General features: G+C 37.4%; 1 protein-coding gene and 1 pseudogene across 8 annotated transcripts in view; one reads left to right on the forward strand and one right to left on the reverse strand.

The window, feature by feature from the left end:
* Positions 1 to 14717, forward strand: part of SCAF8 (SR-related CTD associated factor 8) — a 193540-nt gene that overhangs the window by 21495 nt on the left and 157328 nt on the right. For all 8 annotated transcript variants that reach the window (XR_004421939.1, XM_033096149.1, XM_033096156.1 and 5 more), the window contains one exon: positions 12443 to 12526. Coding sequence is in view for 7 of the 8 variants with exons in the window: in XM_033096149.1 (XP_032952040.1) it covers positions 12443 to 12526 (84 nt within the window). In the remaining variant the exon portion in view is untranslated. The remainder of the gene's footprint in view (positions 1 to 12442; positions 12527 to 14717) is intronic.
* LOC117016689 (transcription initiation factor TFIID subunit 9-like) lies at positions 6933 to 8082 on the reverse strand (annotated as a pseudogene).

Raw genomic sequence — 14717 nt, forward strand, 5'->3', positions numbered from 1 at the left:
GTTAATTTTTTTTTCCCTCTGAGCAGTGTGGACAGATTTCCCATTTGTGTACCCGTGCTGCTCTCTTTCCTGTTTGTGGTGGTTCCGCTGTCACTTCAATTTTCAAAGCATTTATTGGTGGTTTAGGTGCACCCAGCACTTGTGCCACTCAGGAGCTGATCTCTAGGCGTTGGTTTTACACAGATTTTAGTCCTCAGAGCCTGAGCTTCTTTGGGTCTGTCTCAAGCAGGCCCCATTCCAGGACAAGCCCTGGAATGGGCTTAAGTTCTTCACACACAGACTTAGGGGATCCTCTTCTCCATCTCTGGGTTTCCCCAAACTGTGTCCAGATCCCGGGGCATCCTTTTCCCTGTGCCTCTGGCCAAAATGTCAGGTTTCTCTACAGGTTTAGCCTTCAGAGTGAAGTGGCAAGAGAGGGGAGAGAGAGAGAGAAAAAAAATGAGGACTCTCCACCATATTTTTGTATCATAGGGGCCCCTTATCCTGGTTCCTCTTTGTGGAGATGACTCCTTTCTTGGGGTTTTAGGTACTAACTGTGGCAACAGTGGCTGCCCTCCAACCCTTTGAAGGTCCTGGGAGAAAAAAGAGAGCGGGGGAATAAGGGGAATCCCCTCCCCCATAGCATGGGGGAGTCCATTTGGCTAGAGAAACGGGAGTTCCCCTAGTGGCTTTGCTTCTGGTGTTGGCTGCACCTTTTCATTCTACCAGCTCTGGGATTAAAGCCAGGAGATAATAGAGGAACAAAAAACACTACAAAATTGACCTCAACATCCACACACAGCCCCCTCCACATCTGTCACTGGTCATTACTCAGGTGTGACTCCAGTCTCCGCAGACTTGCTGAGAGTCCTCGGCTAGTTGCTTTTTGTAGTCTGGCCTTTCGGTTGGAGTCAGTGCGGGAGAGGCTGTAGTTGGCTTCCTCCATGTTGGCGCGCTGCAAATCCTGTGCACATTTTTTAAAGAGTATTTTTTTAAACCCCTTTATTCCAAGGATTTGGAGAAAATGTAAATTTGTGCATTCAATGAAAGGACCATGCAAATACATTTTTGTGGCCTAAATTTAGTTCTTTATATGGTTTTTTTTTGGGGGGGGCAGTTTTACTTTATTAACAGTTTTAAACTATAATTTGGATTCTAAAGTCAATAGCTTCCTTTTTAACAGTATTCAAAACTGTAATACTAGCCTTAGACACCTGCCATGCTTGAGAAATAGGATATTCTGCTTAATAATAGAAAAGGTTAATTATGTGAAAATGCATGTAGCTCACAGGAAAGGATAATTGGTTATAAAGCACGTAAACATTTATATTTGTCATGGTAATCTTGTTCCCACTTTTGTGTATCAAATTCTGACCTTTATTTCCCTTTTTTTTTAAACTAGAGGATTTTTTACCCCTTCAAAGGTTGGTGTATAGATTTCTTCTTACTAGACAGATGTTTGCATACTTCAGATTTATAATTTTAAGAAAATAGACGTTCTTTTGCTTTATGTATTTGTACTTTGAAACAGATTCTGGATTTGAGATTCCTAACAAGATGTATAATTTTGCATATTCTTCACCAAATAACGTTGCTTATTACCTTCATTGTGCACCTGCCTGCACTTGCAAACTGTGTGAGTTTGTTTATTAGAATATCGTCTGTCTCTGAAAGCATCCCATCAGTTTTATGACAGAGACCCGGTCTGCCGGTTCTGTTGGATGCATAGGGCCTGGCGCTAATGAGTATATTTGGGATGAGTGATGAATTCTTGTCTTGGATTATAGATGATTTGCATTTTTTGTCATCTTTGTGCTTTTTTGTATTTTCCAATTTTTCTGTACTACAAATGTTTTTATAAACAAAAAAATATGTTTTTTTTTTAAGAAAACAATTATTTATATGTTCACTCACTGTGTTTTAGACATTTCAACATTTCAGATTTTATGTGCTTTGGTGTTTACAACTACATGTGATCTTTTTTTTTTCAAAGATGCATTTGAAACTTTGTTCAGAAGTTTCCAAACTAACACATTTAGTATAAATTGGGAACCATGCCTTTGTTAAAAGCCTTATCTGGGGGCTCCTTGCAGAATATCTGTAACATATCCTTTTGGCCTCTGCTCTTTAAAAAATTCTGATTGCTCAAGAATGTTGCTACTTCAGTAGAAGTTAACCCAAGCTTATACATGGAGAGTTTTATTTCAAACATTTTTTTTATGAAGAAATTTTCTTTACAAATCTTAGGGAGAAGTCACTATTGGTTACATTATTCTTTTACAGTATGCTTTTCTTAATGTTGACTCGGGTACTGTTCATTCTAGTGATCTCTGGCTACATTTTGTTACGTCAAGGGCATCTGATTTCATGTTACTTTGTTGCATGCTTATATTGTCTAATCTTTTATATTTTATCCCGTACCAAAAGTAATATGGAAGATTGTGCTATCTAGGAAAGGATAATTTGTATGGTAGAGAGAAATTTTGGGTATACAGAATACCTAGTTTTTGACGTGTTGACATGAAGTTTGTAATAAGGTATATTGGTTCTGAGGTACTAAAGTTGGCGAGTAATACTGCTCTTTATTAAAAAATTAAATTTACTGGGCTAACATTGGTTAATATAATTTTCAGGCAGACAGCATTATAATTTGACATATGTATACTGTTGTGTGCTCACCATCCATTACCATCTCTTGGCCCCCCTTTATCCTCCCTCCAACCTCCTTCATCTCTGGTAACAACCATTCGGTTGTCTGTATGAGTTTTTGTTTGTTAGTTTGTTACTTTTTGCTTGATATGAGTAAAACGATGGTTTTTGTCCTTTTTGTCTGACTGACTGATTTAGCATAATACTCTGAAGATCCACCATGGATCTTGCAATAGCAAATGACCATATTTCATCTTTTTTGTGGCTGAGTAGTATTCCATTGTGTGTTTGTGTATACAGCACATCTTTATCCAGTCATCTCTCGATGGACATTTTGGTGGTTTCCATGCCTTGGCTGTTGTAACTAATGCTGCATGAACATAGGGGTGCATATATCTTTACGAATAAGTGTTTTTTATATTTTTCGGGGAAATACTATATGCTTTTTAAAATGACTTGATGAAACAAGTCTGATTTCTTTTTTTTCCTATATGCAGAATACTAAATTGTTATTTTTACTTTTAAAGTTATTTATGAAAAACCAGAGAAATGTTTTATTTTTAAATTTTAATTTCTAGTTTGAATAATAAAAATTTTCACGAAAATATTTATTAAAAAATCTATGTAGTCAAATCAGAAAATGGAGAAAAAGCATTCACAGCTTTGCTCTACTTTATTAGTTTTCTGTTGCTGTGTACTATGTTGCCACAAACTTAGCTTGTGGCTTAAAGCCCCATATATTCCTTTCACAGCTTTCCCGGGTCAGGGTCTAGGCACTGGTTAGCCCAGTTCTCTGCTGAGGGGCTCACCGTCAGGACTCTCATTTGAGACATGGTTCCTCTTCCAAGCTCATTCAGGTTGTTGGCTGGAAACAGTTCCTTAGTGTTGTAGCACTGAGGTCTCTGTTTAGTTTGTTGGTTGTGGGCTGGGGGCTGCTCTCAGTTCCTAGCAGCCATGTGGCCCTCTGACGTGTGTCCTCACGTGGTAGTGAGAGAAAGCTAGTTTTCTGATATCTCTTCTTATAAGGACACTAATCCTGTGGGATCAGGTCTCCCACTTCTTATGACCCCATTTAACCTTCATACAGGCCCTATTTCCAAAGACAGTCACCTTAGCGGTTGGGACTTTCAACTTACGCATTTTGTGGGGGAGAGGTGTACTGCGGAGGGCCAGTGTTGGCAAGTGCAGTTAGAACAAGATTGTATTGCATGTGATTATTGTATCTTTCAAAGTAACCTACGCAGGTACATTTTTAAAAGTACAATAGACATTTTATTGGAAGCTTTTCTTTCTCACCCTATGCTGGATTCCCCGAAGAGAAAACAGTGTTTTAGTTCTTAACACGTTAGTTCTTTTGATTATCTTCATATCACTAAGTGATATTTTTATACCACTGCTTCTTGACTGGTAAACATTATTTATTGACGTTTTGTAAGAAGAGGTGAAGCATTAGTTCATTTGTGCTGCTCTGTAACACCTAGATTTTGAGTGGTGGGCCTGTGGACTTCTACAGGACAAATTATTCTCCTTTTTGGCTCTGTCTTCTTCTGTGTGTACTGTGGTTTAAGTATTCCTCTTTGTTTTCATCAGTTACCAATCCTTACCACATTTCCATTTTCTGGAAATTTGTGACATCTTCTCTGCTGATTGTACTCCTCTCCCTATTCTGCTTTTCACTGTGAGTAGTTTATACCTTTTAAAATTATTTATTTAGTCATTTAGTTATTTATGTATATATTTGTGTATTGTTTTCCCAATAGGAGCAATAAAAAACAAATTTCTAGTAAACATGCTATTTTGAATGAAAAGTACCAAGATTGTGTTGGTTCCAGGAACTTTCGGGATATCTGATTTTCTGACTTCTTCAGAGATAGGAGGGATCGTAACTAGTACCCTCAAGACCTAAAGGACCATTGTTGGGAAAAGTGGATTGGCTTGATGACTGTTTTCACTGTTTTATGTTCACACTTCAGGTTAATTCCATTGGCCATAGGACCAACAACTTTGAAGGCATAAGATTAATCTGTAAATGAGCAAAATTTTACCCAAATTTGATGGTTCTCTGGGGGATGTCTGATGATAAGTTCTTTGTTGGACTCTTCCAAGGTCACAGTAGAGATTATTTAATACTGCTCAAATTGGGAGAGGCACTGTTTTTTGAACTGAAGAATTTGCTTGAAATAACAAGCATGGAGTGCAGCATTTTGTTAAGTTTTGGGAAATGAGCCTTACCCAGTGGTAGATGAGGGAGGCATGGATGTGCTTTCCAGGGATATGAGATTGCACATTTGTAGGATTGAGAAATCATGTCCAAATTCAGTGGTTGGCCTGCTTTTGTGTAAAAGTTTTCTTGGGACACACTACCTGTTCATATATGAATTGTCAGTGGCTGCTTTCTTTTACAGGGTAGTGTGCTAGAGACTGTGTCACCTCCAGAGCCTAAAATACTTACTGTGCTGACCCCTGGCCTGGTCAGTAACCAACAATTTAAAAATCTTTATTAGAAATGCAAGTTTTTTGGTGGAGTAGCCAGCAGCAGCTAATATATCTTAGTTTAGGTAAAAGATTCCTCCAACGTTGATTAAAGTCATTAGAAACTGATTTGATTTGAAGAAGTTGGTTTCAGATCTAAAAATATGCATTTGACCTGGTGCCTATAAGTGATAGTACAGAAGCATAAAGTGTTACTAGTTCATAGAGCACTTTTCAATGTACCTGAGGGGAGTTGAATCATAAAGAATGAATTAATTAGACTGAAAACGCAGGCTATTGTCTTTCCTTTGGGTTGATAAGTTTTGAATAGCCAAAGGAAGGGGTAGGTCAAGACAGGAGCTTCATTTCAGTCACTGGGGTCAGATGGATAGAGTTTGTCTGAGTGAAGAGTTCACACAGTGTTAGATGACGTTAGTACATAGCATATGAGGAAAAAAAGCTTGGATTCGGGAAGCAGAGTTAAGCAGGCATCGGTAGCCCTAGAAAAGTACAATAAATAGTCTTACCTGAAGGAATAATTTGATGGAACAAATTTAACAGGATCAGCAGCCACTTTAGACTGTGGAAAACATGGTAGCAGAGAGCCAGACCCCAAGCAATAGACGGTAAGTTTAAAACCTACATGTGAGAAAACTGGGCATCTGGAGAGCCCAGTGCTGGGGATCATGCAGCTGGTCTTCTGACTCAGACACAGACACAGGAATCTTCAGGCAAAGGAAAAGAACGGTCCCAGAATCAACTTGCGTTCTTCTCTAGCACTTACTTTCCCGTGTAAAACCATGATGTGTTTTCTGTCCTCAATCAACTTTTGAGAATATAGAGAGAATTACATTCCCAATTCTTGTTGGTAAGTTGATCTATCTGATTAGAGTGAGGGTTGGAATAAAGCTTGGTACTCCCTAATGGCAATCTTGCTGCAGTATTAATAAGTTAGTTGGAAATAAAGGTTTATTATTGAATGCTGGCTGTGTATCAGGCATTGTCATTTCCTGTAGGTCTAAAGATTAAATACAGTGTCTTCATATACATTGAATTATTTATAGAAGTTTAAAAAAAGCTTTGAATGGGCTAGCAGCATATTTTGTCACTATTTTTCTAAAATACTGAATGTGACATTAATAAAATTACCACCAAGTAGTCTTTGGTGGAGGTCCTAGATGATGGAGTTTGATGCTGAGGATTGAGCAAGGCTGGAATATATACTTATATTTGGAGATAGATATAAAATAGAAGGAAAACTGGATGATGACAAGCTGTCTTTGAAGTAATGTGCAGGGTTCACACTAGTTCATGAAGTGTATAAATTTATACTCCACCTACTTCAAAAAGAACTTTGAAGCATCTTACTTAGCAAAGTTAATCACAGCTGAAAATAGATCTTATTTTTGTGTACAACAAAACTAGTTAAATATAGCAGAGAAGCAGATGTTAATAGACATGTATGTTCAGACTAGTAAACATCAGCAAGATCCTTAGAAGCCAAGGAACAAGAAGGGGGAAACCTGTTAAATCATCCTTTTTTGATACAAAGTAAGCACCTGGGAACTAGCTGAGTCATTCTCCGTTTCTGAATTCAAGGAAAGTATATTTTGTGAATTCTTGTATAAGGGTAGAGATAATTATTTCTTTAATGGATTGGTAAAAGACAGTGTCCTAGAGGAAATTTTCTTTTTTTGTATGGTAACTATATTTACTCATTAAATACTATTTAAGTTTTCTAAAATACAACTTGAAAATACCCCGCATGCACGTTTACTCTCAGTATAGTGAATACAAGACCAAGTATACATGTTACGCACATCAAGGCCAGATTACAGATTTTCCTGGTTGTCACTGTCGTCTTCATCTTCGTGTTTTCTTTTCAATGCATTTGATGATTCATTGGCAGTATTTTGTGATGACACCTTGTTTGTGGTTATAAGAATGTTTTGGGGCCCAATTAGTAATGGATTAATCAGAACATTCTGAACTGATGTTGCAGGAATTGATGCTTTTACATCTGGGGACTGAAAGTGGGCATCTGGACTATAAACCTTAGCCCTGTGAGGGACATCGGAGCCCCTACTTTAGTTGAAACAGATGTGGTTTGTGGGGTTGGTGTGCCAAGTGTGGGAGACTTGGTCTGCTAGTAACTGAACCAACACTTAGTCGTGGATCTGTTATTCCTCCCACAGAAATAGATCCCCTTTTTTGTACCTTGTTTCCCTGAAAATAAGACTTAGCCGGACAATCAGCTCTAATGCATTTTTTGGAGCAAAAATTGATATAAGACCTGGTCTTATTTTACTATAATACCGGGTATAATATAATATATAATATAATATAATACTAGGTCTTATATAATATAACCGTAAGACTGGGTCTTATATTAATTTTTGCTCCAAAAGATACATTAGAGCTGGTTGTCCGGCTAGGTCTTATTTTTGAGGAAACAGAGTAGAGACTTAAGGCTGTAATTTGGAGCAGTCAAGCAGTATCTATCAGGTGGCAATCTAGGCTTGAATATGGTTTGATCAGTAGCAAAGGAGTTTGATTTCTTTGCCTTGCAATATCTAATAAAAAATCTCTTGGGAGTGGCTGGTTAGCTCAGTTGGTTAGAACGTGGTGCTGATAACACCAAGGTTGCCAGTTCGATCCCCGCATGGGCCTCTGAGCTGCACCTTCCTTAAAAAATAAGTTAAAAAGGAAAAAAATCTCTTGGCGGAGGAGAAGTAAAAGATTGGTCAGCACAACACTGGATTGCCAATTGTACACCATCTGTATCAATGGTGGCTTTTTTACCATGGCCTGAGTAAATTTTTGCATCATCTAGAATTGTGGTTACATGTCAGAAGGCAAACTCCAACATCTGATTTGTAAGTCTTGGCCCGTATTCCGTAATCCCCGTATCTTTCAGGATTTGTACCATCATCTGTGCATCTTTGGCATGCTCTTGGGAGAAGCCATCTTGCCAGATTCCATGATATCTGGTGATCAGACTTCTCGAGCTAAATCACCCACATTAATGTGTTTCAGTCCTAACCTTGGTGCAAGTTCTTTGCCTAGCGTGGTTTTTCCAACCCCTGTCCTGGTGCTCAGGATGTTCAGAAGCAGCATCTCTAGGGGAATTTTTTTTTTTTAATTGGGGAAGGGGAACAGGACTTTATTGGGGTACAGTGTGTACTTCCAGGCCTTTTTTTCCAAGTCAGGTTGTCCTTTCAGTCTTAGTTGTGGAGGGTGCCATTCAGTTCCAAGTTGTTGTACTTTCATCTTAGTTGTGGAGGGCGCAGCTCAGCTCCAGGTCCAGGTCCAGTTGCTGTTGCTAGTTGCAGGGGGTGCAGCCCACCATCCCTTGCGGGAGTCGAACCGGCAACCTTGTGGTTGAGAGGACGCACTCCAACCAACTGAGCCATCCGGGAGGCAGCTCAGCTCAAGGTGCTGTGTTCAATCTTAGTTGCAGGGGGCGCAGCCCACCATCCCTTGCGGGAGTCGAACCGGCAACCTTGTGGTTGAGAGCCCACTGGTCCATGTGGGAATCAGACGGGCAGCCTTTGGAGTTAGGAGCATGGAGCTCTAACCGCCTGAACCACTGGGCCGGTCCTAGGGGAAATGTTTTTAACCAATCTTTATAAGTTAAGGACTTAATATTAAATTCTAGTACAGGCAATTCAGAGGAATTAGATGAAACGATCTGTGCCTGGTTTCTGATGATCAGAGTTAAGAAAGAAATGAAATTTTAGAGAACCTAGAGAAATAGTTGAAACTATATGTATTAAGTGATCTTGTGAAAATTATAACAACAACGTAACTCAGTATTTCTCTGAGTAGTACCTTAACTTTATGCAGTAGATGCATTTTTGAAAGGGGTTCTCAGATGAGAGCTGACTTCAGACTGTTGAAAGTATTTTACAAGTTTACAAGTCTAAATAATATTTCTACTACCTTGTCCCCCGCCCTCCCGAAGAAGAAAGGAAAGCTTTCATGTGTTAGAATATGGACTAATACTTGATTGAAGCGTCAGGGCTTTACCACACAGAATGAAAGAAGCAATGTATTGTCAACCATAGGAAGGACCTAACATGTCGTCATTGCCCTAGTAATATAAATTACTATGCAAAGGACCTTCTTGTAACTAAGGGAATAAATGTTTGATGGATCCTTTAATGGAGAATAACTGACAAAGAGAAGGATTTTAATTTTAATAATGGCTAACCCTACTGGGCTACTTTAGTGTGTTCTAAAAGCTTTATATGCAATGTTTCTGTGAAATGAGTATTGTTTCTATTTTGTAAATGAGAAAACTAAGCTTCACAGGTTTAGCAATTTGTAGTAAGATGACATAGTTGGAATTCAAATTCAGATTTTCTGTGTAAAGCTTGTGCAGTGCTGTGTCTTGTATGTATTTGTTCAATTTATTCTTAACATCTGTTCCCTAGTGGACACAGGATACAGTTTGGAGCAAAGGAAAAAATCTAAACAGATTTAGGATTTCGTCCTTACAGCTTAGTACTCTCTAATAGAAGAGGGCAGGCGTGGATCTCTATGGGAAGCAGCCTGGGCCTGCTGAGAAATTCTTTGCTTCACACGGCTTGCTATGAACACTAGAATGTGTTGATGTTAATTTGCATCTGGTAAGTAGACTGGCATGAGTAGGAACTGAGGCTACAGATCCATTAAAATTCTCTGAGTTTTGTCAGAGGTAGCTTCTTAAACAACCTGATGAGACCCTAACCCTGGTTGAGCAATATCAACAGGTAGACACCTCTGCGGCAATTTAAAGGGAAGGATGTTTGGACATCCCCTGGGATTGATTTCAGCTTGGACAGCTCTTGGTGTACAATTAACCTCTGTTAAACTGCAGTAAGGAACTTACATCCTTTGTCTTTGATTAATACTCAAGTATTTAATAATCATACAAGTAATTATCATTACTGCAACAGATGCTTCAAAGGTGAATGACAGTACAATGAGTGCATAAAAGGTTTTGATCTGGTTGGGGAGGTGGGAAAGGCTTCTCATGAGGTGATTCTTTTAACTAAGAAGGGTGAGTTCAATTAACTAGTAGGGAAGCCCTGGTGGAGAGTATTGGCAAATAGAGAGAACAAGCCCATTCTCGTGGCTGTGTGTTAGGGAACCAAAAAAGATCATTGTGCCTGGAGCAAAGCTGGGGAGGGAACAATGGAGTGAGATGAAACTGGAAAGTAGACAGGAGTTAGAGCAGACAGGCCTTGTATATATAGATTTTTGTGTTTATCTAAAGAGTGGGAAGTCGTTGACTTTTTTTTAAGGGGTAAGTATTAATCACACGCTCAGATTAGTTTTTTTTTTTTTTTTTTTTTTAATTTATTTTTAATTTATTGGGGTGACAATTGTTAGTAGAATTACATAGATTTCAGTTGTGCAATTCTGTATCACATCATCCATAAATCACACTGTGTGTTCACCACCCAGAGTCAGCTCCCCTTCCATCACCATACATTTGATCCCCCTCACCCTCATCCCCCACCCCCCAACCCCCTTACGCTCTGGTAACCACCAAATTACGTTCCCCAGATTGATTTTCAAACCCCGTGGCCATCCTGTGGTCACCGACTGCCCTCCAATCCCCTCACCCTCCCCCCCACCCCCCACCCCCCCCCCGCCCATCTAGCAACCCTCAGTTTTTCCTCATTGTCTCCCAAACTGTTTCTGATTAGTTCATTCACTTATTCTTTTCTTTAGAATCCGCAAATAAGTGAGATCATATGGTACTTATCTTTCTCTGTCTGACTTATTTCACTTAACATAATGTTCTCTAGATCCATCCATGTTGTTGCAAATGGTAAGATTTCTTTCTTCCTTATGGCTGCATAATACTCCATTGTTCAGATTAGTTTTTGAACATGCCACACCTATTTAGGTGTTCTCTATATGAGAGTGAAGGTAATTGGGACTGCAGTTATGGTTGGAGGAGGAAGAGGAGACCAATATGGGGAAAACTGGGTAAAAATCATAGAATTCAGTGATGGTTATAAGGGGTGCTGGAGCAAAAGCTAGAGGACTCCCTAAATTCCTACTTGATTAACCAACAAATTCACTTTAATTTGCTTTTAAAGTCTGTGTAAGTTGTTTTTGCAGTGTTGTAATGGCTAAAGCTTAGTTTCTAGACTTGTATTTAATCCCTTATAGCACTATTGTTAAAATCTTAGCATCACTGAGTACTGTGCAAGTTTTAATCAGAATTCATTTAAACTTAGTCGTTTGCTTCCTAATTCCCCACCTCCTTGTCTTTGTTTTCTTCTGGGCAGTATTATTATCCTTTGCTTCTATGAGAAATTTCAACACAAAAATTTTTTTGGCAGGGGATTATTGCTGTTCCTTGATTTCTAAAACATTTCATTGAGGTATAATTCACACACCATATATATTTATATATTTATGTGTATATATATAAATATATATAACTATATATAAATACATATATAACTGTGTGTGTATGTGTGCGTGTATATACATATATGTGTATATGTATATATATGTTATATATAGTTAACCAATTTAAAGTGTATACGTAATTCAGTGGTTTTTAGAATCGTCCAACCATCACAACATTCAATTTTAGAATAATTTCATTGCCCCAGAAAGAAATACAGTACTTTTTAGTAGTCACTTCTTATTTCCCCCCAACTCCCCCAGTTGAACAGTCACCAATAGATTTCTCTCTTCTGGACATTTCATATAAATGTAATCCTATAATACCTGTTTGGTTTTTTTTTAATATGACTTTTTAAACTGAGCATAGTATAGTTAAGGTTCATCTGTTCTGTAGCATGTATCAGTACTTCTTTTTCATAGCTTGTATTTCACTGAATGGTTATAATGCATTTTGCTTTTTTAATGTTGACCAGTTGGTGGACATTTGGGTGGTTTCTACTTTTTAAATGGATTTTTTATGTGAACATATACTTTGAGCTCTCTTGGGTATTTATACCTGGGAGTGGAATTGCAGGGTCATTAGTATGTATTGCTATGTTTCATTTCCTGAGGAACTGCCAAACTGTTTTCTAAAGCCGCTGCATCATTTTACGTTCCCACTAGCAATGTATAAGGGTTCCAGTATCTCCACATCCTACTAACACTTTTTACTGTTTTTGAGTGTAAGCAAAGTGTGAAGTGATACCTCATTATAATTTGGAATTGCATTTCCCTGATGACTAACAATGTTCAACTTGATTTTTAAAACAAAGGAAGCACTTTGATTTCATTGAGAATATGAAATTGGAAATGTATGGTAATTTAATGTAATTGCTTAGAGACAATTAGTTTTGCTGAATTTAAATTTGTTCTTTTTTATTTTCATCAGTTGTATTCCCTGAATGACTACAAACCACCAATTTCTAAAGCGAAAATGACCCAAATTACTAAGGCAGCCATCAAAGCTATTAAGGTGAGTAATATTTTACTCTTGTGTTTTCAAAAGAAAATACTACAGTCATATTTTGTAGGTGGCATAATTTTTACAGATTATATGTTTTCTTCCTCTTTACAGAATTAATACATGTTCATGGGGAAAAACACAAAAATGAAAATCTAATCCCTGCAAACTCTCCCCCCTAGAGATAAGCACATAACATTTTGATAAATATTCTTCCATAAAGTTTGAAGCAGTCATTTTTCCTTACTTTTTTTTAAGGCCGGTCAGATTTGAGATATAGCCACATTGTGGAGAATGTGTTCAACACTGTTGTTGGCACAGTGACTTTACAGAATCTTGAAATGATTTCATAAAAGTTTCCTAAATAAAAAATGATGTATTGATTTTTTTCTCATTGATTCTATTATAGATTTGGAAATGGGCCATTATGGAAAATAATTGCGCCTCATTGTTTTTTGACATTGTGGAAAGAGGCCCCAGACACTTAGCCATTGCTCCTTTATTGACTCATAGATACTTCTGAAAATCTCAGGAAAAGGTTGAACCCTCTCTAGAGAAATACACATATGCACAAAATTTCTTGGCTATAGGGACCTTTTGAAACTCAGCCATAGACATCTCTCTAAGAAGTTCCTGTCACCAAAGCTAAGACACCCTGCTTTTTGGAGCGTGTTAAAATTGGTAATGAATGAATGCTTAATTTTAATTATTTAGGTAATAATCCATGAGTGTTTGGTGTTATGTTTCCCTGCTCTGAATAAGAACATCAGCCATAACCAGAGCACCAATTATCTTAAATTGTCTTTGAACAGCAGCATTGTCTATTGGAGTTAACAAATTCCTGTGTACAGAGAATTCTAGCAGAAAATTCATATACTTAGATGATTTTGCAGTGTTTTAATGGCCAAGTCTTAGTTTTCAGACTTGTAGTTAATATCTTATAGCATTACACTTAAAACCCCTGTATTTATATGCAGAATAACCAAAGCAGGGCTAAGACAGTCATGAGTAAACACATTTAAGCCAGAGAATTCTTCAAAGAAGTGTTTTTTCAGAGTATCTGGTAGGTTTAGTGTAGAATGTTGTCTCTTGTTTTCTTTGTCTGTACTATTCTACATTGTGATGTGATTTTTATTATCCTGAGAAGGTGCAAATATGTATATTGGTATCATTTTTATTCTGTAAAAATTAGTAATTGATACATTTTTATTAACTTTTTTGTTGAGCAGAATACTTTTTAATTAGAAGACTCCTTAAGGCATAGATGTTAACATTATTTCCATTTTTTAGATGTTGGAAGAGAAATTAAGTAATTTGCAGTACTAAGAATAAGTAAAGCTGGATTTGCATCCACGTTCATCTCAATCAAGAGTCTAAACGTTATGATATACTTTAATACTTTATTTTATTATTACTATTTTAAATATTTTTATTTTGAAAAATACTCAAACAGATGTAAAATATTAACACAGACTTTCCTTAGATTTTCCAATGGTGAACATTTTGCTACGTTAGGTTTAGTTCTACACACACGCAAGCGCACTTTTTCTGGCTGAATCATTTGAGAGTTTCATAGTCATTCGTAATAGCACTTAATCTTTAAATATTTGAATTTGAATCTCCTAAGAACAAAGACATTTCCTGAGTAATCACTATACACTGATCCCATGCTAGAAATTTCACTTTGGGAGTACAGCATTAGGAATGGAGACAGTGGAAATGTAATGTCTGTATGTGATGTCAGAGGGGTAGTAGATAAGTGAAGCGGGGTTATCGCTGTGTGAGGGATGTAAATGATAAATGTCTTAACTAGTACAGTGTTTTGTACACCAGAAACTAATAAAAAAAATAAAGGAAAACAAGAAATTTCACTTTGATCCAATACTTTTATCTAATATACAGTCCCCATTATATTTACCAGTTGTCTCAATATTGCCTTTAGTAGCTGTCTCCTGCACCCCTGCTCTTTCAGGATGCAGCCAAAGTCACACATTACATTCATTTGTCTTGTCACCCAGCCTTTTTGTGGTTTTTTGTTGTTGTTGTCATTGATGTTTTTGAAGCGTGTAGACCAACTGTTTTGCAGTATTATATTATTTTAAAACTGCATTTAGTATACATATAAATTGAAGTTTGAACTGCCTTTTAAATCAGATTTAAGTATTATAATGCTGTGTTTCACGATGTGGTAAGTTGTTGGTTT

Source organism: Rhinolophus ferrumequinum, chromosome 3 (genome assembly GCF_004115265.2).
Source record: "Rhinolophus ferrumequinum isolate MPI-CBG mRhiFer1 chromosome 3, mRhiFer1_v1.p, whole genome shotgun sequence".
Taxonomy (NCBI): domain Eukaryota; kingdom Metazoa; phylum Chordata; class Mammalia; order Chiroptera; family Rhinolophidae; genus Rhinolophus; species Rhinolophus ferrumequinum.